The sequence below is a fragment of the Macadamia integrifolia genome, chromosome 6 (genome assembly GCF_013358625.1).
Source record: "Macadamia integrifolia cultivar HAES 741 chromosome 6, SCU_Mint_v3, whole genome shotgun sequence".
Taxonomy (NCBI): domain Eukaryota; kingdom Viridiplantae; phylum Streptophyta; class Magnoliopsida; order Proteales; family Proteaceae; genus Macadamia; species Macadamia integrifolia.
Window position 1 is genome coordinate 18,572,358 of NC_056562.1, and position 23,505 is coordinate 18,595,862.

A 23,505-nucleotide genomic window follows, 5' to 3' on the forward strand; every position below is an offset into this window, starting at 1 on the left:
AAAAAAAAAAAAAAAAATACTTATGTCATAAATTATTTTCTTACTAGTGTGATCTAGGTGATTTCCCCATATTATTTCGGGAGCAAGTTTTGTGAACGGGTCTGTTTATATGGGCAACCCATCTATTTGTATCATATAACATGTTTGATGTAGATGAAATTTTGCAAAGGGGACCAACAGTTCTTCTATTCCCATATCAAAATTCAGTTCTATTGGAATTGGCTAAGTGACAAAATAAAACTTTCAAAAATCTAGGACCATGAAAAAAAAAATGTATGAAAATCTTTAGATGAAGGTATATGATTGAATTTAAGTAAGAAATTTGGTAGTGATCAGTCTAGACCATGCTCTAGATATCCAAAGTCAGAAAATGACACATCTTCAATCCTTATGAACATGAAACAACTAGCTGGATCACCCATAGAAACTCTATGGATGGGAGTAATGGGACCATTTACAAAAACTTCTGCCCTTTGTTTTTATTTGATTCAAAGACCCAATTTTCTTTCACCTGTGGCCACTAACTTTCTTTTTTTTCTAATCGGATGGACTCTTGAAGCTGCATCAAGGCATTTTGTACCTTTCTCAATAAGAGAGAAACAATTATGTGATTAAAATCAACTTTTATTGCGTGGAGAAAAACTTTCTTTGTGGTTTAAATAGCGTGTGCTTTGAAAGCAATTGCTAACGCAGTTGATTGTAACTTTACTGATAGAGTGTAGGATCCCAAGAAGTCTTGGATTTGAGTTTCTTCTTTTCATCTTGTTTTGTTGGTCTCTCATTTCTCTTAAAAAGAGAGAATAATAAATAAGAGGGGAAAAGAAGTCTAAAAGGTAGCATGACCTATACACCAATTTGGGGGCAATGGAACCACTAGCACATGCATCAACTGATCAACATGGATGGAATTTTTACCTTTCATTCAGGTGTGGAGCTATTAGGTGTAGAAGCCATATTTTTGGTTTTTAGGCCCTTTTTTTCCCATAAAAGGAAATTGGCAAGTGTTTCCAAGATTTTTAAACTTGGGATTAATCTTAATTGATGTCGATCCAGATGGAAGACCCTTACACTTTACCAGTGGATTAATATCAAGGATCTGTCTCGAACGATCCAGTCCGGTGTTTTAAAACCACGTGTGTTTCGATCGAAATGCAGGACAATTATAACTTCCTTTTTTTTTTCCCTTGAAACAGAGCCGTTTATATTAAACTGGGAGACCCGTAAATGTCCCTTAGGTGGCGGATTCCTATTGGCTTGCCATATGACGACCATGTGACATGAGCCACAGCAGATCCGGATTCGAAACAAAATATGTATATATAACTAACTCCCCCCCCTCTTTCAACCGTTCGATCCTCTTGTTCAGCGAAGTGAAGAGCAACCACCGCAAACCTACTCCACACAGTGTAGCTGTCTCTCTCTCTCTCTCTACAATAGAACCAAAGCTGTCCATGACAAAGATATGGGAGCTGATTCTTGATGGTCCGACCAAGATTCCGCCCTGTCCAACCGAACACAAGTGGACAGTATTTTGCGGCTCTGCTCCTCTTGGTTGGCATCTTCCCAGAAATCCTCACCCACTCCATTCGTCTTCACTCATCTGCCTATTCAGATAACCACCATCCTCCATTAAAACAAAGACGTAAGTTTGTTTCCCATTTCTTGATTTTCGTTTCAAAATAATTGTCGTAAAACCATTTGTTTCATTGTCTCCAGTTGGATTGTTTTTGCAGAGCCCCATCGACATGCCGGGAGGTAGCTTCCTTACTGTCTTCAATTTCAATGTCTTCCTTAGTTTTCTGATATGGATAATAAAGTTAAATTCATTAAATCATATGCCCTGGCTCTTTCTTTTCCGAATCCATTTTTCCATAGTTGTCGTTGATTCATTTATGTGGTAGGGCTAGTCATAATTGGCCAACAGAAAGTCATAGGTATTCAATCAGGAAATTGATTCAGGGTTTAATTCCTGTCTTCTGGTTATTGAATTTGGATATTTTTGACAGATTTCAGCTTTTCAATTGTAGGAAAAAAGCTTTGACTTATGGTTTGCTTTTAGACCCTACACATAATGCGTTATCAGGTTTTCTATCCATTGTAGGAAGAAAGGAGTGGTATATGTGTTTGCTTAGCTTTTGGTAATACTGGGTATTCTAAGTTTTCATCTCTTTGCAAGGGCTGGACAAATTTGGGCCCATTTTTGATGGTTTTCACTAAATTCTATGCTCCGTATAATAAGCCAGTTCCAAAAAGAGAACGTTTACGAATTTTTATTTTATTTTATTATGAGGTCTTCTTTCCAATCTTACCTTCAATAGTGGTGTACATATAGATGATAATGGATTGCCTGAGTCGCAACATGCTGTGCCTCCTTATGAAGAGGCATTGATTGCTCTGTCATCTTTGATCACTAAAAAGACCCGTGCTGATAAGAGCAACAAGGGTGACCAATTTGATGTCATGTTTGATTATCTGAAGGTGATTTTCTTGCAATGGTATGGATTTGTTTTATATTCTAGGTGAGAAATTAGTTACCTTCAGATATTTGCATGTAGATTCTGGAGCTGGATGGGCAGATCTCCCAGATAAAGGTTATTCATGTTGCTGGAACCAAAGGAAAGGTACAAACTGTACTTTCTTTTCTTGTCTTTTGGTTATTGTTGGTAGAAGGGAGGACTCTATTCAGTCTGCTACTTTTGAATCAGTAGCTTCTCCAAGTAAGGCCCTTGTTAGAATCTGCTTTTTGGATGTATAACAAATGCATTGTTATTTTCCTCAATGCTTCAAAAGGGATCTACATGCACTTTTACGGAGTCTATACTGCGGAATTGTGGATTCCACACTGGGCTTTTCACATCTCCTCACCTCATTGATGTCCGAGAAAGATTTCGGTTAGATGGGTGAGTTTCTATATTTGTGTCAGCATTTTAGTTAACTGCTAGGTTATTGCTGTTAAGCTACATGTTGAAGCTTGCCTTTGTTGTTTGTGATAGTTTGACATATTGATGCTGAATTGTATAACTGCCTTCGATCCACATCTGGACACCCTCATAAATTTTTAGTATTTGGTTACTAAGAAATTTTCAAGTGGTTTCATTTTGATGTTGGTCAGGACTGAATTGATAATAAAAGTGAGACCTAAATCTTGTGTCCAATTGTGGGTGTCATTTCCGCACCATCACATCTTTTATAAATAATTCTTGTTCTAGTTCTGTTGATTCACCAATGGTATTGTTTTTCCTTTCAATTGGATTAATTCTCAGGTTTGTTACAATCTATTCCTTGTCAAATTCAAGTCCAATTTTAATATCTGTTTAACCATCTCATAAGATTTTTGAATCTAAAATTTTGAAAATGCTAATATCAAAAGCAAATTTTGATGTCTTCAAATTTTTTTTTTTTTTTGAAACTTTAGATCTTTGTTCTATCAAAACTAAGCAGCAGAACCGAATGCCTCTGAGATTTTCAGGTTATCCTGAAAGCCAACTAGAAGATGTTAAACATCATGCAATGCATTTGTTAAACTGTCTGTTGGATAAGGGTAATGTCTGAATGTGACTTAACCTCCTTCTCAAAGAGGGAAAGCAACTGTTTCTCTGGGAGTGTAAGCTGAAGATGCCAGAAGTTTTACATATATCCCACCCCCCTCCCAAAAAAAAAAAGTTGTAAAGGTTTTATAAGCCGACACGGTGAGGAACTTTACTGCAGTGATTAAGTCAAAACTGTGGCATCCATTCAGCTTGACTGGATCTTTTTCTTTTTTAAATTTTATAGGCAGAAGGATTACATTAAACAGAAAACAATGAGGGGATTATACATATGGGTTGGGTAATTGGGAGGGGGGAGGGAGAGAAGCTTCAAAGGAACCGGAAAATAAGGCAAAAAATGAAGCAACCCAATGGACAAAAAGAAAATTTTGCACTTAAAGTAGCCAACACACCCTCCTAACAAAGGAGCTGAAATCAGAAAGAAATGATGAAGATATACGCAGCGCCCATCCAAGGATTAAAGTGTATCAGTTTCGGCCACTATATCGGTCGTCAAAATTTAAGATACATATCGTATCATATCAAAAATATGCTAACATATGCTAAAGATCAAGGATTAAAGTATCGGTATCAGTCGATTAAATTTAAGATACGTATTGGAGGGGTATCGTATCGTATCGGAGATACTTTAAACCATGCGCCATCCACCAAATTACAGACTGCTCCATATCTCGCACTATCAAGTATTAACTACAACAAGTTGAGTGCGTCTGGCTCTATTTTTTATTTATTTATTTATTATTATTTTTTATGAATAAAATAATTCATTACCAAGGGGAAAAGAAAAACAAATACAAAGGAGAGAGAAGCCGAAAGGGGGGGGAGGGGGAAAATCCAAGAAGCAAACCTACAACTAGAGGCCGCTAACCTAAAAGGAAAAAGGGGAAACATCATTGGGGGGGGGGAATGGAGGTTGGGAGGCTCTAGGAGACAACAATGAGCTTGCTCCTTGGGGAATCACGGACAGACCGAAAACTGAGGCAACTAAGCTTGGAGCTGACGTCTAAGGAGATGGCTTTCGAAATCCTGTCAAAGGAGTGGGAGTTGGAAGTCATCTTTGGAGATTTTGCTCCATCCAAATATGGGTAATGGTAAGAGAGCTTTCCAACAGTGTCATATGCTAGACCCACCGAAGGTCATATCAACTCATATCCATTCTCTGGAAAGGGGGAGGAATGATCCTGTTAGAGGGCCAACAGTAGGAAAGACCTCTCTTCCAGATAGAGGCGGAGAAGGGACAAGAGAAGAAGATGTGGTCTACACTTTCAGTCACATTCCAGCAAAGGCAGCAAGGAGGGACCTGAATATAACGATAAATGAGGAAAGATTGCATGGAAGGCAGTTAGAGAGCACGCTAGGCAGTAAAACTATGGTGGGGAATATGCCCCTTGAATCAGAAAATGTAACACCCAAGGCTAAAGGAGGCCTTTAGAGAGAATGAATTCCCAAGCGGAGGCAAAAGTGAACAAGCCCGAGGAGGAGGGGAGCTAGATGATCTTGTCCTCCCTTCCCCTATGGCCAGGAGGAATGGGAGGGCAAGAAGACCAGAGGTTGGCCAGGGGAGGGGGAATTAGAGGGAGACCATCTATCAGGGGAGAGGATGGAGTCCACAAGGGCAGATTTGGCCAAGCTAGTGGAGTAGATGGCCCGAGGAGTAACCTGAGAGAGGAGAATGCCTAAAGGGTGCCAAGGGTGGTCTAACCAAAGGGAAAAGGAGGAACCATTACTAGTAACATAGGAGAGAGCAGGAAGAGCAAGGGTTCTGAAACTTAGAATTTTATGCCAGATCCAGGAGGCGTCCGAGGAGGAGGAGGCAGACCAAAGGGTATCTTTCTTAAGGGGAGAGAAATACACCCAAGTGACCCAGATACTTAGGTTCTTGGTGAAAATTTTCCAAATGAGCTTTAGGATGCCAACCCTATTGGCTTGCGAGGTCTGTCTCAAACCTAGGCCTCCTTCAGATTTGGGACGACAAACATTAGCCTAGGACATGGATGGAGGAATTTGGAGGGCTCCACTCCTTTCCAAAGGAAGGAGCAGAGGAGAGAGTCAATGGCTTTGGAGATGGTAGAGAGGATAATGAAGATGCTACACCAATAGAGGTGTAAGGATTGGAGGGAAAATTTGATGAGCACTATACGGCAAGCAAAGGAGAGGAGCTTGCCTTTCCAGAGCTGACGCCTATTCCTAAGCAAAGCAAGCAAAGGGGAACAGTGATGGGAGGAGAGGTGGGAGGAAATTAGGGGAAGGCCTAGATATTTGACTAGGAGAGAACCAAGGGAGAAACCAGTGGGGGAGAGGAGGTGGGCTTGCCTATCGACAGAGACACCAGAAAGGAAGAGGATGGATTTAAGCGGGTTGATACGGAGGCTCGAAAGGGATTCAAAGAGATGGAGGGAGGGCATTATGCAAGAGATGGAAGTTGGATTAGCTTTAGAGAAGATCATGAGATAGTCTGCAAACACAGGGTGGGTGAGCACACTTGGGAATGGGAGAGATGAGGTGATGATTCATGGAGGATTGGATGGAACATGAGAGGACCTCAAGAGAAAGATAGAAGAGGAAAGGTGAGAGAGGGAAGCCTTGGCGGATGCCCACAGAGGAAGAGAAGTAGCCAGCGGGACTGCCATTGACTAAAATGAAAAAGCGATGGGAGGAGATGTAGGAGTGGATTCAACTGACAAAGGAAGGGGGAAAAGACATTTGCAGAAGAACCTTTGAGATGAAATCCTAGCATATGGAATCAAAAGCTTTGTGGATATCAATTTTACAGAGGGCAGTGGCTAAGGATTAAAGTATTGGTATCGGTCACCGTATCGATCGGCCAAAATTAAGATACGTATTGGAGGGTATCGTATCATATCATATCGGAGATACACTAAGATACACTAAAGATACGCACATAAATGGATAGGAAACACTTTTTTATACACTTCTGCATAAAAAAATAGTTAAAAAACACTATATATAACATGTATTATGCATAAACACTAAATTGAGAGTATCACAACAAAAATCTAAGGTTTGTAGCTGTCCCATAAATGTAAAAAATCTTTGTTCCAAACCTTGATTTCCACATTAGTTAGAGAGGAAAATGGCTGGCAGCAACTTTAGAACAAAAACCCTTCAAAAATTGTGTTTTTCTAAAAAATGACCCATCTTGGCCATTATATGACCGTAGCGAACCGTATCAGTTCGTATCGTACCTTATTGGTCGATACATACCGATTCACATTGATACGTGCCGATACATACTGAAATGTACATTTCACCTCGATTTTTTATTTTTCATAGAGTATTAGTGTGTATCGGTGGTGTATCGGTGCTTATCGGTATGTATTGTGGGATACATATTAATACGAAGGATTTTAAAAATTCCATGTATCATATTGGTAAGGGCCGATACAGATGCGTATCGACCGATACAGTACAATATGTACCAATACTTTAAACCATGGCAATGGAAAAATGAGACTTGCGCTCAAACCCTCGGATGATTTCATGGTAAAGGATGATGTTGTCCACAATAATTTTACCTGCGATGAAGGCCCGCTAGTTAGGTTTGACAAGAGAGTCAATGACAGTTTGGATTATGTTTGCCAAAATCTTAGCACTGAATTTCTAGAGCAGGTTGCACAAGGAAATGGGTCTGAAGTCAGACATAACTTGCGCACTTCCTTCTTGGGGATGAGGCAAAGGAATGTATGATTAATACCTTGAATTTGGCTAGGATTGAGAAAGAAGCTCTTAATGGCAAAGATGAGATCATCACAGATGATTTGCTAACAAAACCAGAAGAAGCCTATGCTGAAACCATCGGGGCCAAGGGCTTTATTGGATTATGGGAAAGAACAACCACCAGAATCTCATCATCAGAGGGAATGGCCTGGAGACCGGGAAGGAGATGGGGAGGGACAAATATGTTGAGAAGATCGGGGGGGAGAGGGGGAAGGAGGATGGAAGAAAAAACTAACTTAAATGTCCTTCGATTTGATGTCCTCCGGAGACAGAAGGTCCACACCAACACGGAGATGAGCTTAGGGATGGAGTTAGCATGGTTGTGCTCTTTGAGAGAGCATGAGAGTAGGCAGAATTGGAGTCATCCAGCTTGAACCATTTGATTCTAGACTTTTGGCAGAGAAAGCTTTCTTCTTGGGCAAGAAGAGCAGAGAGCTCAGAAGAGACAACCTTCTCATCATCCGCAAGGGATAGATTATGGATCGAGCTGGAGCCTACCTTGAATACTTTTTAACTTGTCCTGGCAAGCTGAGACCCGATCAGAGATGTTCCCAAAAGAGGAGAGGTTCCAACTTTTGAGAACTCCTTTGATGTTCTTGAGCTGTTTAGCAAAATCAATAAGGGGGGTAGAATAGATAGGGACAGGAGTAGCCCAGGAGTCACGGACTAATGTAAGACTTATGATTGGGCGGTTATCTTCTTTTTGAATCATCATTATGTAAGACTTATGATTCAGGATAGAAAGAAAAAACTAACTTAAATCATCTTTCCAGCAGAGCCTTATAATTCTAAACTTTATGTAACTCCAAAAGTCCATTGCTTTTTGTATATCATTGTTTGGTTTTGATGGTTTTTAAAGTTTTGACTGGCTATTGCAGGATGGACATATCTGAAGGGAAGTTTTTAGCATACTTCTGGTGGTGTTGGAATAGATTGAAGGTATATCATCTTGCCCATCCTTTATCTTACAACACAACTCAAACTTTGAATTCTAAATGGTCTGATAACATTTCAGGTTTTTGCAGTTATAGAATTTTGGATTTAACCAATTTCTGTTGATATAAGAAATTTCAAAATATTTTTGTTTTTTCTATATTCCATTCGAGCAGGGTTGCATGATCTTAATTCCCATGTGATATTGCATAATGTATTGAGAAAGTCCGAAAACTTGTCTCAGGGAAAATGGTTAGTCTTGGTATGAACTAAGTCTATAGTAACTGTGACATTCGTATTGAGAAAGTCCAAAAACTTGTCTGAGGGAAAATTTTTATTGTTAAGTTATGTAATTATGCACCGTGGGGGTACATTTATTGTGGATGGGTACACAACACTATAGGGGGAGTTCTGTTATCGTGTTATGTATTGGGCTTTTTTTTTTTTCTATTGTTTCCTAGTTAGATTCTATTGTATCCTAGTTAGACTTCTACTCCAGCTGGGACTAACTAGGGAGTCTTCCAGAATTTCTAGTGTAACTGAATTCTATTTATATACATGAAAGGGGGACTGCCAAAGATCTATCGATTCTGCTTGTCCTTGGCAGTCTCATTTTCCCTCTTCTTTCCATATTCTTCTTCTCCCTTGATCTATTTTCTTGTTATCTGATTCTGGTAAAATCACATGCTATAGAGCATGATAATTAATACTTGCATTTTTTTCTTTTTCTGGTTTGAGAGTCTCTATTGTCTATTTATATGAAGACCACTTCTGCGGCTGGAAGTTTTCTGAGTCAGTCTGCGATATTGATATCTGGGTTTTCTCTCATGGTGGCAATATGATTCATCACTTACCTTAAATCTAGCCAGAAGTTTTCTCTGAGTTCTAAGTAGTTTGTTCCATCTATTTTAAGGTACACTTCACCTTTTTTTTTTATGATAATCAAAGGTGCAATTGGATTTCTTTTTTTGGGGTGAAGTTATGCAATTGGATTTCACCCATTAGCTTCTGCAGTACTCTGTTTTTTGGATCATATTTCAGATTATCGATTTCTGAAATTGATCTGGATCTGACCAGCAGATCCTTATGCTGTTTTAGGGTCTTGTTTCCTCATACTAGAAGGACCTTCGACCTCACTTTCTGGTCAATCTGACTTGTTGATATTTATTTCTTGGATTTCTCCCATATTCTGGGTTTTATAGCTTCAGATCTGCATAATATTTCTGCTGGATCCTGGAACTTCATCTACTACCCGTGATAGTGTGTGGGACCTATAAATCAGTTTTTTGTGGAGTTTTTTGTACAGGATTGTTTCTTGGCCAGAGGTGTTGTACCTGGCTTGGGTTATTTATTCTTGGATTTCTGCTGTACATGATGGCTGATCCTAAGTCTTCCTAGGACAATGTCAATGTCTAGATCAGCATTATAAAACTCAATGGAGTTGGAAATTATCTGTTATGGACTTATGGGTTCAGGCAGTCAAGGTGTATACTAATGCAAAGGGAAAGTTGTAATACCTTGCATTTGACCCCCCTTTTGCTGATTCCAAAAAACCTACTGAAATGAAAGCTTATGAGGAGTGGATGCGTGAGAATGACACCCTCCTTATGTGGTTGTGAAACAACATGTATCAGGCCATTGTGGCCAATGTAATGTTCCACCCTAGTGCATAAGGAGTGGGATGATTTGAAGCACACCTTCTCTCAAGAAAAGAATTTAACCCGTGCCTATGATTTATATGATAAACTATTTATGTTTAAGCAAGGGAACAGATCCTTGAATGCGTACTTCAATGCTTTTACGAGTATGTAAGAGGAGCTCAATATTCATCAGCCTCTGACTATTGATCTAGAACAATACTTTGGCAAGAAGAGTTTGATGTTGCAAAGTTTACGGCCTGATTAAATCCAGATTATTAGCCTGGCAAGAGTGAGTTACTTGCTGGGGAAAAAGTCCCTTCCTCTAATGAGTCCTTGCACGTCCCTAGTGTATTGTTACTCCTTCCAAGGTTGAAAACCCACCCTTTCCTAAAGATAGCTCTGCATGTGTTGTTGACTGTCGCTGAGGTTCTAGCTTCTTCGGGAGAGGGCATGGCTTATGTGGTAGTCGAGGCCGTGGGGCAGAAGTACAGGTGGCTAGTAGAGTGATCAACCCTTCTGACAGTTTACTTTTTGGTGGTAAGCCCAATCACACCATTAATGCATGTTGGGGTAAACATGGATGACTAGAGTGGGTTCCACCATTTAGCTAATTTTGTTGTGTCAGATGGTACTACTACAAAGGTGTCTTCTGGTGAGACCAATACTGTATCTTTATCTAGAGTTTCTTCATCAAGTTCTGTGTCTCAAGATGATTACTTGCACTTTTTAAAACTCAGCCAAAATATTCAGCCAACTACCGATGCCTCTTCATCAATATCTGTCACACCCTGCCTTCTCTTGGCATAGGTATGCCAGCACTGGATACCTTACCGCATCCAGTCAGCTTGACACCTCCCCAGGATCCAACTCTAGGAGAGTCCACAACACCACAGCCACATATATCTAAAAGGCATGATCATCAGAGTATTTAACGGATATATGAAATCAAATAAATAATTTATACTCACCCAGTGCTTCTATGTGATATCTGATATCATATGTACAATGATTCATAAGCTATTTACAACAGTCCATTATATTATAGTGATCCAAGTATAAACAAACATAACTGTAGTCTGAACCATCAAGATTGTCATCTATATATATATCTACATATATACATAAAATATGACAGCTTCCAAAAAACTCAGATCCTCAAAAAGTATGATCTTCGTGGAAGTATATATATTTACACAAAAAGAATAGTCCCTGGTAAGTCTACTCCTCAGAAGTATTGGCCTCCATAGGCGCAGTCGTCACATTCACAGTCTCCATGATCGATTCCATCTTCTTGAAGATTGGCCAAGTTATCCATGGCCACTGTCTCATAATCAGAGCAGGAAGTCGACAAAACACTGGTCTCAACCTCGACATCTAGAAGGAGTAAATAAGAGGGGTGAGCACTGGTAATGCTCAGTGAGGGGTGGGGGAGAACAAGCACACACATCCATATGCTATGCATGCTCAATAGATAGAGAATGATGCTCATGCATGCTCCACACATAGAGAATGATGCTTATGAGTCCATTTAATTAACTATACAAAATTTCTAATCCATTACTAGGTCTCATCACCTATGGGTATAAGTGCTACCAATGTAGGTGGCATACCTTAGCCTGTACGTTGGGCCTCATGTATACAAGCTACGCCACAGGTAGGAGCCAGCCAGTGCCGATACGGATCTTGGGCCACACCGGCTAACCCCTCAAAGTAACCCCATATCATAAATATGTCTGCAGGCATACAGTATGTTGTATCCTGTCTCACATCCATAAATGATACCACACATCTCATCGCAAGTGCACTGCTGATCAGGTAGCCACATAATTTGGGATTAGTCCGTACCTAACCCCCTATGGACAAGGGTTGTAGCACTTGGGTTTGTGATACCTAACCCCACATTCTAAATGATGCACAGCCAATGATGCAATCACACATGCAAATATGGGCACCTGCTCGTGACCCATCTCACCTGTCTTACCTTTCTCATTTCCATTCCATCCCATTCCATCATATTAGTACCATCAAAGAATAAATGCAAGTAAATGCAAATGTACATACACAAGCAATTTAATGCATAGATAACAATAAACAAACACACCAAAAGAATGGGGGGGTTGACAAGAGCACCCTCTCACCGTGAATATCAGTGCCCACAATCTCTCCTAGTGCTGAGGAATCTCTCTCACGGCTATCTGGGGTTCCTAAAAATCAACAATTATACACATGTATTAAAATCAGGTAAATTTTTATCTACCCCTAACAGTGCTACCTAATATCTCCCTAATATGATCATCTATAACCTCCCTTATATGCTCCACAATTCCTTTTCAAGTCCAATTTAACAAATTTCATTTTAAATCCTTAGGTTCTTACATGGGATTCAATAGAAATTTCAGATTTCCCCCAATTTGACCCAATTTCTTATATGAAATTATGAACCTGGAGTGGATGTCAGTATTTTAACTTTAAAATTGACGATAAATTCTCAATTCCATAAGCATGCATGGAATTCATACTCAGTATCTCTTGCATTTGTCTCTATACTCTCAATTTAGCGAAATTGAGATGGGATTTCTTTCCAATTTCAAATTAATTCTTTGTTCCAGAGCTTCAAGTAAGGAACCCAGTCTCCCAGTTCTTAATTGGCCTTCAATAATGAAGATCCCATCGCAGATTTTATTTCACATATATGTAATTTCACCTATAATAGTAAAATAAAACCAATTTTCATGATAAACCCTCAATTTGAGGTTGCATGTTTGAAATCCATTATTAATCTTACCATGCATGTGATCTACCATCAATTCCCACCTTGCAGGTGAATCTTGGACCTCAAAACAGTGAAACAAAAATGAATTTTCACCTTGCATGTGGAGAGTTAAGCTTCAATTAACTTGCATGTAAATTTCAGGCCTTAGAACAGTAAAATTGAATGGATTTTCTCCTCATCCGCATGAAATTTTCCTAATTAAGGAGAGTCAGTGAGAATCCTCACTCTCTGTAGGAATCGGTCATGGTGTACACATCAATTGACTAAATTATTACATTCCTTTCCAATTTAATCCACCAGTTTCAGAGAAATTAAACTCGATGTAGTTGAGTTGTTACTGAAATTTCCAGATTTCCTCTCTTTTCACAAATTCCAGTCCAAATCAGTTTAAACCCCCTTTTATGTCTAAAAATCCCTCTTATTAAAAATTAATCTAGGTGAGATTTCTTAGCTTTTTGCTGAATCCTCTAGCAATCTCCCAAGCAAATCGATCTCTACAGTAATTTCTCTCTCTTCCCTTCTCTTCTTCTTCTCTCTTCTTCTTCTTCTTCTTTCTCCTTTCTTCTTCTTTTTGTCCGAATGAGAAAATGAGGGAGAGAAATGGGGTGGTGGTGGGTATTTATAACCCCACTAAGTCTTAGTGGCCCACTAACTATAATATTGTGTATTACATATAGCATATGCATATTACTTACACTAATTTAAATTTCAGATTATACATTCCACACCCATGTTAAATTATAAATTCTAATTTCATAATTTTTTTCTTATTTGATTTATTCACTACCTTATTATATATATAATATTATATATTCAGATAGATATAGGGTACCATATGACTTACATTACTATACTATTAATACTTATAGGTACTCATATTTATTTTATAATTTTAATTCTATTATTTATTATTTATCTTAATTAATTATCTCTGACCCTTAGAAATAGGTCCACATGTCCCATTTTGAATTGTGAGATCCATTTCAGCCAATCCAAGCATTCTATCCACTCAACAAGCTAGTTGGACTTATATATATTATTATTATTATTTTTTTAACCCTTATGGAAGGTGAATAAATTCCTGCTGGCCTGCTTTTCCTACTGTTTCTTCCAACACTGTTGGTAGAAGGTATAGGTCATGTTGGGTCATCCCTTCATTCTTGGCATTCCACTGCTGCCAGCCAAGCTAGTGATGGCTTTTCCCACTTGTCACTCTTGCCTATTCACAGTCAATGTAAAGAGGTGAGATTTGGGGTGTTACAATATCCACTCTAGCCCACACAAGTACATCAGCTTTCCTTACATCTACTTCTTCGACTTTGTGGATTATTGATTCTGGTGCCTCTACCCACATTATTGGTAAGTCAGAATTATTTTCTTCATTATCAAAAATTACTAACTCTTCATCTATCATTCTTGCTAATGGATCCTCTACCCATTTGACTGGTAATGGTATGATTTATCCCACTACATCCATGACCTTGTCCTCTGTTCTTTATGTACCATAGGTATCGTTAAGCTTGTTGTTAATTTGTTAGCTCATCTATCCTCTTAATTTTTTTGTCACCTTTTATCCTTCTTATTGTGTTTTTCAGGATCTTCAGGCAAAGAGGACAATTAGTAGCGGGCTTGAGCAGGTTAGACTATAATATGAATTGCATCGGTCACTCAACTGGTGTTGTGACTACTACTATTGGTGCTCTTTCTCCTCTTCAATGGCATTTTCGATTGGGGCATCTATCTTTATCCACGTCTTTGCATATGGTACTTAGTTACAAATCGGTGTCTCACCTTGATTGTGAAGCTTGTGATCTAGGGAAGCATCATCACTCATCCTTTTCTTCTCGTAGTTTGTCTAGAAGTAGTATTTATTTTTCTTACTTCATTTTGATATTTGGGGTCCTTGTGTCGAAAATAGGCTAGGCTTTTTCTTATTTTATCACTTTTGTGGATGATCATTCTCGTTTAACTTGGGTATATTTGTTGAAAGTTCGTTCAAAGTTCTCTTTATTTTTCAAGATTTTTATAATGAAATAATGACCTACTTTGATGTTTCCATCAAAGTTTTTGTTCCGATAATGCACTTGAATACACTTAATGAGAAATCAAACGATTTGTTCTTACACCCTCAACATAATGGGTTGTTTAATAAAAAAAAAAGAGACACATTTTGGAGATTGCTTAGTCTCTAATGGTCCATAGGCATGTTGTCAAACATTTTTGGTGTGTTCTCATTCTACGTATGTTATTTGATAACCAAATGCCTTCTTCTGTTTTAGATAACCATTTTTCCTTATCTATTGTGTTCCCAAACTCTCCTTTCTAATTTCCTTGCCTCTTAGAGTTTGTGACGTATTTTCTTTCTCATATCTTACAACCTCAGATGGATAAATTCTCTCCGGGCTATAAATGTAGTTTCCTTAGTTATTCAAGAACTCAAAAAGAGTAAGCAGAAAGGACTCCAATTGTTGAGTAATAGGATCATAACACTTGTACCCTTTCTGAGCTCTAGAGTAATCAAGCAAACACACTGGATTCCCCTAGGAGACAACTTATCGATGTGGGGTTGGAAATAATGAACAAAGTACACACATCCAAAAACCAAGAGTGACAAGGAAAATAAAGGAGATTGTGGAAACAAAGCAGAAAAAGGTGAATGATTATCAAGTACAAAATATGGCATGCAATTAATTATATAATAAGCGATGAGAATAATATCATACAAGAAATGTTTGGGAACATACATATAAATCCTGAGAGACTGAAAAATCTCTAATAAATGCATGTTTTTCCGTTCAGCAACCCCGTTTTGTTGTGGTGTACAAGAACAACTTGCTTAACAGATCATACCATAAACATAATAGGACTAAGATATCTCATGGTGAGCGTATTCAAGTGCATTATCAATTCCAAAAACTTTAATAGAAGCAGTAAATTAAGTCTTTATTTTATTATAAAACTATTTAAAGCAAAAAGAAATTCTGAACAATCTCTTGACAAATACAACCATGTCAAATGAGAGTGATCGTCCACTAAAGTAACAAAATAAGAAAAACCTATCTTATTTTTGACACGACATAGACCCCAAATTTTAGAGTGCACTAAAGAAAATAACAACATACTTATAGATACACTACGAGAAGGGAAAGACGACCAATGATGCTTCCCAGGTTCACACACTTCACACTCAAGGCGAGACACATGCTTGCAATTAGAAACATTATGTTGAAGTTCTGATAAGGGTAGATGCCCCAATTGGAAGTACCACTAAATAGGAGAAGACTATCGGAAGTAGTAGTAGTAGTAGCAATAGAGGGTCTAACACGATTTAGATAGTATAGTCTATCCTACTCAAGCCTGCCACCAGTCCTCCTTGTCTGAAGTTCCTAAAAACACAAGAGGATTGATAAAAGGTGATAGAACAGTTAAGAGATTTAGTAAGCTGACTGGCGGATAGAAGACTTAAAGATAATAATGGTACATGAAGGACAAAGGACAGAGCCACGGATGAAGTAAGTGAAATCATACCATGACCAATCAAATGGGTAGGAGACCCAATAACAAGAATTACAGCTGAGAAATTATGAACTTTAGACAAAAGAAAATAATTCTGACTAGCCTATTGTATGGGCAGAAGCCCTAGAATCAATTATCCAAGAGTGGAAGATGTAGTAGTGATGCAGTTGGGCGATGGGTTTAAAAAATATATTTTGATTTGATTCCTTATTTGCTTTCCTTTTTAGACTTAGAATTTAGTTTGGTAGTATTCTTATTTGAGTAAGATTTATTTCTATTATAGATTAGATGCACTATTTGTTTCAGTTTCAAATAGGAAAGTAGGTTTATTTTAAGTCTTTAAATAGAGTTATTGTACCCAACTGAAGGATTAACTTGAATGAAATTGAAAGAATATTTTGGGTGAAACCATGGCTGCCATGAATGCCTTCCCCCTCCTTGTCCCTCTTTGAAATCTTCTCTTCTTTTCCCTCCTTATCTTCTTCTTTTCTCTAACCTTTTCCCTATTTCTTGCTGATTATTTCCCATACCTAAGAATACTTTGTTTTGGATGGTACTTCTAGCCCTAGTATTGGAGATCGATATCCCTTGATACCCCTCAGATGAACCTGAGATTTAGGGCGTGAGAATCTCTCTCTAATGCAGGAGTAGATTACAAGAAACTACCTCAACAATTTATAACCCCAAACAATACAAATAGGACCAGGAAACAAAGAAATAAGACCATCAAATAAACCCCCAAGAATACAATACCCATACAGGAGCAAAACTAACCCAAAACCCAACCCGATAGGAGAGAGAAAGACCTGCTATAGAGCTGGAGAGAGAGAGGTGCGGCAAGGTTTGTAGGAGTCTGATGGAGATGCACTCTTGGGCGTAAATAGTCCCAAGGGAGGGTACAAAAACCCCCAAAGTTGAGCGGATTATGACGGTTGGTTGTGAAGTTGCAAGCTTTCTTGATTTTCTGACCTAGGAGAGAGAAAACTTCAAGATTATGTAGAACAACTACTGGACAGATCTGAACAGCTTGAAGAAGAGGACCGAGTGGCAACTTGGAATTGTTCCTGAGGATAGACCTAAGACAGCTTTCTTAGTTCGGTTTAAACCTTTGCTAGTTAAAGGGACGGCCTAGGACACGCCCTATTGCAGGTTACTTCTTGGTTCTGGTTTTCTGGTGACGGAAAAAGACCCTGTGAGCTATGGGTTTTCATGCCCAGGAGTGGCCGTCTTTTTACCCTGTAATGGCTCGGGTTGCTCCGCCTCTGAGAACTAGGTCCAAGAGGGTCCTAATCGGCCTTGACTAGTCGTCTTTTTATCTATCTGAGTTTTGCCAGTGAGTTGTGCTGTTCGGTTCTGGACTGACTGCCTTTGTTTCGACATGTCTCTTTCCCTTCGTTCAACCTCTTCTCGAAGCTCTACTTCGTCTTCTCCTTCTTTTTCCCGATCTTCTTCTTTCTCTTCTATTGATTCTTTGTATGAATTTGACTACTTACCTGAAGAGCAGATCATACTTGAGACTCTCATACTGAGTTCTTGACAAAATGTACTCATCCTCTCTGGCAGAATTCCAAGTTCTTCATCTCCTTACCTTTTAAGAAGAATGAAGATGTAAATCCAACAAAGGCCAGTCATCCAGGCATGAATCCAGAACATTTATCCCTTGCAGTCCAAGAACTTCACCAACTCCAAAATCAAGGACTGTTAGAACCAACTGTGTCTCCATGGGCTTGTCAGGCGTTCTATGTAAACAAACGAACAGAACAGATCCGTGGTAAGATGAGAATGGTGATAAATTACCGGCCTCTGAATTTCTTCTTGGCTGATGATAAGTTCCCCTTACCAACTCGCCCGGCACTGTTACTCCACTTAGCTTCTACAACTGTCTTCTCCAAGTTTGATCTTAAAGCAGGTTTTTGGCAACTTGGAATTATTCCTGAGGATAGACCTAAGACAGCTTTCTGTGTCCCTGGACATCACTTACAGTGGACAGTTATGCCATTTGGATTGAAGACAGCTCCATCAATATTTCAGCGTGCCATGATGCAGATTTTTGCTCCTATTCAGGATCGTGCCCTGATATATATTGATGATATTCTTCTGTTTTCTTCCACACAAGCTGAACATCTTTGCCTTCTCTAGCACTTCCATCAGATTGTTCAAGACTATGGAATCATGCTTTCCCCAAAGAAAATGCAAATTGGTGTTTCTACCATTGATTTTCTTGGTGTTACTATTATCAAAGGAACATATGAACTTCAACCTCATATTGCTACATCTCTACAGCAATTTCCTGAAGGTCCCCTGACAAAAACTCAGGTCCAGCAATTCCTTGGTATAGTCAACTACATGACAGAGTTTCTTCCTCAACAAATCAAACATACATCTGTGCTCCATCAACTCCTGAGAAAGAAAGCTCCTCCCTGGTCTTCTAAACACTCAGCAGCCATTCAAGCTCTCAAACAGCTATCTACAAAGCTCCCTTGTTTACAGATTCCTTCTGATGGCCGTCATATTCTTCAAACTGATGCTAGTGATACTCATTGGGGTGCAGTTTTACTTGAAGAAGCTCCTGATTCCAAAAGAACCGTCTGTGGTTATAAGAGTGGCTCGTTCAAATTTTCTGAAGCTCACTATCATTCTACGTTTAAGGAAATTCTTGCAGTCAGACGTGGAATTGAAAAGTTCCAGTTTCATCTCATTGGACACAGGTTCCTCATTGAACTGGACATGTCAAGTTTTCCTCGCATGCTTGAGTTCCAGCAACACACACTTCCAAATGCTCAACTTCTTCGATGGGTTCAATGGTTCTCAAAGTGGTCCTTTGACATTAAACACATAAAAGGAAAAGCGAATGTTTTGGCAGACTTCCTTTCTCGTCCTACCTCTCCTTTTTCTGTAATCCCAATCCTCTATCCTTTAACCCCAGGTGCCTTATCTTCGTCTCAACCTCAACCTCAGCCCCAACCTAGCCATAACCTTTGTTGTGCCATACCTCCTCAGCTTCCTCCTGAAATCCTTCATACCTTAACCTACAAAGCAGTTCTTACCTATAGTAGCCATACCGCTCTTCAACTGTTAGAAATTGCCCTTCGTCGTGAAGGTCTGTTTCTTACTGGTTCTACTTTTCATCCAGACTTCCCCTATCTTACAGTCTTTACCTTTAACTCCTTCCATGACCTACAAGAATTACCTCCTATCTTTAAGTGTATGTATGTATGTATGTATGAGTGTATGAGTGTATGTATGTATGTCTGTATGAGTGTATGTATGTGTATGTATGAGTATATGTATGCCGACACTCTCGACATACGGTCCCACACCATGTGAAGTCCATGTGAAGTCCATGTGCAGACCTCATGTCCTTGGTCCCACATGTCTTGTATGTTTTGGCTATTTAAAGCCCCTGATTAATGCATTATGGGCAGAGCCCGGTTTGGTTTTACATCGTGAGAATAAGAAATGGTATCAGAGGTTTATAGATCAGAGGTCAGATGAGGGAGATATGGAGATCGATCTCTCTCCTAAAGTCTTCACTGATGCTAGTCGGTTCTGGATTGTAATAGCTTCTAACAAAATCTAAATTGTACCTCTTGAATGTTACAACAAATAAAATAGAAAAAGAAGAATAGAACAGATGGGGGTTGAGAAGGGTGAAAGAGAATAAAGGAAGTGGCTATCTCAGCCTGGGCTTCTCACCCACAGCTATCTTAGTTGCTCTAAGCATTTAGCTGCAAACTTTCTTTCATTCAAATCTAAGAAATATCAGTGCATAGGCTCCTCTATTTAAAGAGGGCAGAATTACAATCATGCTAAGACTAGGAGCTAGTTTCCAAAGAGGACTAGACACTCCTACTACAACTAGGAATTCAAAATAGGACTATGACTTAACTTTATGACTCCAACATGGAGTAGGACTAACTAACTAATAGTCTATATAGGACTTTACAACCAACCAATAGCCTAATGGGCCTTTATTGAATTAAATAACAACTAATTAAACTAATGAATTAAATCCCGTTTTCTTACCTTCTAGGCTTTTACCCATATTTTAGGCCCATTAAAGTGGCCCATTTCAAAGAAAACTCATGGGATCAAAGGCCCTAACACACACACACACATATGTATATAACACAACCCAAGGCTTATTTGTAATAAAATAAGCCCAAGTGACTTATCTACATCACTCTCCTAGGCGACTGAACCCTAGAGTTTCAGCCTCAAAGGTCTTTTCAATGGTGGGGAGCAAGACGTGCAACAAAGCTGAACCTAAGCCTGCCGCCAGTTCTGAGTTGCAGGTGCCATAGCTCCTCTTTGTGTGCTGTTTTGCTGCCCCTACCTGCTGGATTCCAGAGAGCATTGGGTGCTCAGCCTTTGCCTGAAGTTTCATGATCAGCCGACAAGACTTGGTGAAGTTCTCTCCGTCGAAGCTTGCTGGTCTACCACCTTGGCCCTGGTTTCTATTGGGAAGAAGAAGACTGGTTCTTCTTTTGCTTTAAAAGAATTAGTCCTTGTTATTACAACTAAACCCCTATTTTCTATAGTTGTGACTTGTTATTCCCCTTCTCTTTGTAATTCCAGAAAACCCCTCCTCTTTTAATTTTTTATTCCAGTTTGACCCTATTATCTATTTCCCTCTCTTTTAAGTGCTAGAGTTGTTCCTGAATTTACAAGAATGCCCCTACTTCTTTGAAAACTGGTTTAGTTGTTAATTATGGGCCCATAAGCAATCCGATTCCTACTTTTGGAACCCGGATCTGCATCAAGTAGGAAGAAATGTTCATGTAACTGTGTGGGCCAGAATGGCTATGGATGAGCAAGTGGCAATGGATGCCTCAGAATTTTGTAGATATTTAAGTAGCTGATTCCAGTTGTCTCAAGACGTAGAACTTAAAGGATAATCTCCAGATGAAGGCTTAAGAGTGGTGTTGCTAAATGATACTATGATCAGACATCGCGGTGTTAGCTAATTTTTTAGCATATTCTAGTTTACCAATTTTAGCCCAACACATCTTAGTTATATGATTGAGCTTGCCACAAAAAGAACACAGTCTGGAGGGTCGATCAATCTGCTGCCCACCTTTACTATGACCACGACCATGGCCATGACCTCTCCCAGGATAGGCAGTACCCTTCCACGACCAATAATAAACATAGAACCTTCCTTAGGAGAGGGTAAAATGTCAGCCCTGGAAGGAGAAACAATACACCGAAGATGAGAGAAGGTCTCATTTAGTGAAGGCACCTTCTAACTGGCTCTCAATAGACTGATAATTATAATTTAATCAGCCATAAATTTGGTAATCTGAAATTCTGACTGTTGAATATTCGACTGTTCCAAATCAATAGGAAGAGGTTGATGAATATTGAGCTCCTCCCACATTCCTTTAAAGGCACTGCAGTACTCATTCAAGGATTTGTCCCCTTGCTTGAAATAAAATTTTTATCATATAAATCATAAATGGGGAACATGTTCTTTTGGGAGAAGCCTTCTTTTAAGTCATCCCAAACCCCTTTAGTAGTGGTGTAGAATATGACCTATGCTACAATAGCTGAGTCCATACTGTTACACGATCACATAAGATGAGTGCCTAATTTCACGCATCCACTCTTCATAAGCTTTGGAATCAGCAGGTTCTTCGGAAGAGTGGAAGGTGGGTCGGATTTGAGATACTTCATCTTCCTTTTAGAAATAATGTAAACCTTAACTACCTAGGCCCATAGTAGGTAATTAGAAACTCAATTGAGTTTGATAGTGGTGATGTGGACATTAACATTGTCCGAAGTAAGCTTAGGATTAACTATCATGCACAGAGGGAAACAATTGATGTCACACCTGGATAAGGGAAATCAATAGATCCAGGTAAAGCACCTCTGGCCAGAAAAAAAAATTGTACTAAATACTCAATAAAAGCACTGATAGACAGGTCTCCAATCTGGAGAAATATAGCAGACCAAAAGGAAATAAAAACCCCTCAATATCACAAGTATTTGATGTAGATCCAGAAGCCAGTAGTAACAATAGTAAAAAATGAAGTAAAAAATCCAGATTTCTGGGTGATTTTCAGTAACAACCAACTGGGGTGTCAGATGGACACCAAAACAAGATCAAATGACCTGGTATAGGAGGGGAAAAAAAATGAAGCAGAGGGATCTGCCGGACAGATCCAAAGTAATTTCAGAAATCAGTGTTGCCAAAATAAAATACCATAACCAACCAACCTTTCTGTAGATAGATATTAGTTCCTGTAGACATATAACTCTATGGAAAGCCAGCAGCAGGTAGTAGTCTTCATATAGATAGCATACCAGAAGAGGAAACTAGTTTTTCATGGATATAAACTAGATTTTCATCATTCGAATTTGCAGCAAAAGGTGGCTGCGCACCACTCAGAACAGAGAAATCTAAGGATTGCAAGCACTGATTAAGGATACTCTGATACCATGAAACAATATCAGAAGTGAAAACCAGCAATCTCAACCCAGGATGAGAGAGAAGAAGAAGAAGAACAGAGGACGAGTAGACTGCCGCAAGAGAGAAAACAGTCCATGCATGCGGCAGTCCTTTGATATTAATATAAATAAGGTAGAGAGTTGCAATACCTCAGGGACCAGATGAATTTTCTGTCCTTGCAGTAACAGTGTACTACATAGAATAAACCACTAATATCACTAAAGTCTAAGGTTACTAAAACAAGGACAGAAAACCAATACCGCAAGGGCTGACAATAATACCCTTGTGGTACAACATACATTACAACATGCACATGTGATGCCTTTTCTCCAGCCTTACCAAAGTCTTGGTAACACAAGAGTCCAAGGTCAACATCTCTTCTTCTCACGATGTAAACCTTCAATGTTCAGTTGAAGCCTCTCATCCAAAACCAGAGAAAGAATGAAGAGTTAAGAAAACCATGATAGAATCTCTGCAAATTTGAATGATGAAAACCTTCAATGTTCAGCTTGCTACACTGTTACTGCAAGGTATTGTCTAGAATCATGCTTCCAGAAAATATATAAATATCTCTTATTGTAGTTGAAAATCAGCTTTATAATCCTGAAATGGTTGAGGTTGCATAACTATTGATGTTTACTGTTGAGGCTCCTGATCTGTTCATTCATCAAAATCCTATTCCAAATTCATGCAATTTAGTTGTCAGTGGTAGCAAGTTGTTTGTTGTTGCACATTCAAAACTTGTGGAGCTTTTGGTTGGAAGGGAGCTATAGGTTAATTTGTCATTGGTTGGAAAAGCAGCCTTTTCTTATGCCTTCAAGCAGTAAAAATATATTCTTACTGTGCAGCCGTTATTGTTTCTCCGGATTATAAACTGTGGTTACCGTCCCTCTCTGATCAACTTAG

General features: G+C 39.0%; 1 protein-coding gene across 4 annotated transcripts in view; it reads left to right on the top strand.

The window, feature by feature from the left end:
• The first annotated feature begins 1,353 nt into the window (after nt 1–1,353).
• Nucleotides 1,354–23,505, top strand: part of LOC122080812 (folylpolyglutamate synthase-like) — a 36,575-nt gene continuing 14,423 nt past the window's right edge. The window contains exons 1-7 of one of the 4 annotated variants that reach the window (XM_042647667.1): nt 1,355–1,642; nt 1,717–1,755; nt 2,333–2,478; nt 2,556–2,621; nt 2,791–2,900; nt 8,165–8,225; nt 14,228–14,269. In XM_042647667.1, the coding sequence (XP_042503601.1) occupies nt 1,480–1,642; nt 1,717–1,755; nt 2,333–2,478; nt 2,556–2,621; nt 2,791–2,900; nt 8,165–8,225; nt 14,228–14,269 (627 nt within the window). In that variant the 5' untranslated portion in view covers nt 1,355–1,479. Of the gene's footprint in view, nt 1,643–1,716; nt 1,756–2,332; nt 2,479–2,555; nt 2,622–2,790; nt 2,901–8,164; nt 8,226–14,227; nt 14,270–15,895; nt 16,145–23,505 lie in introns of those variants that run through there. The other 3 variants (XM_042647670.1, XM_042647668.1, XM_042647669.1) reach the window with 3 other exon arrangements.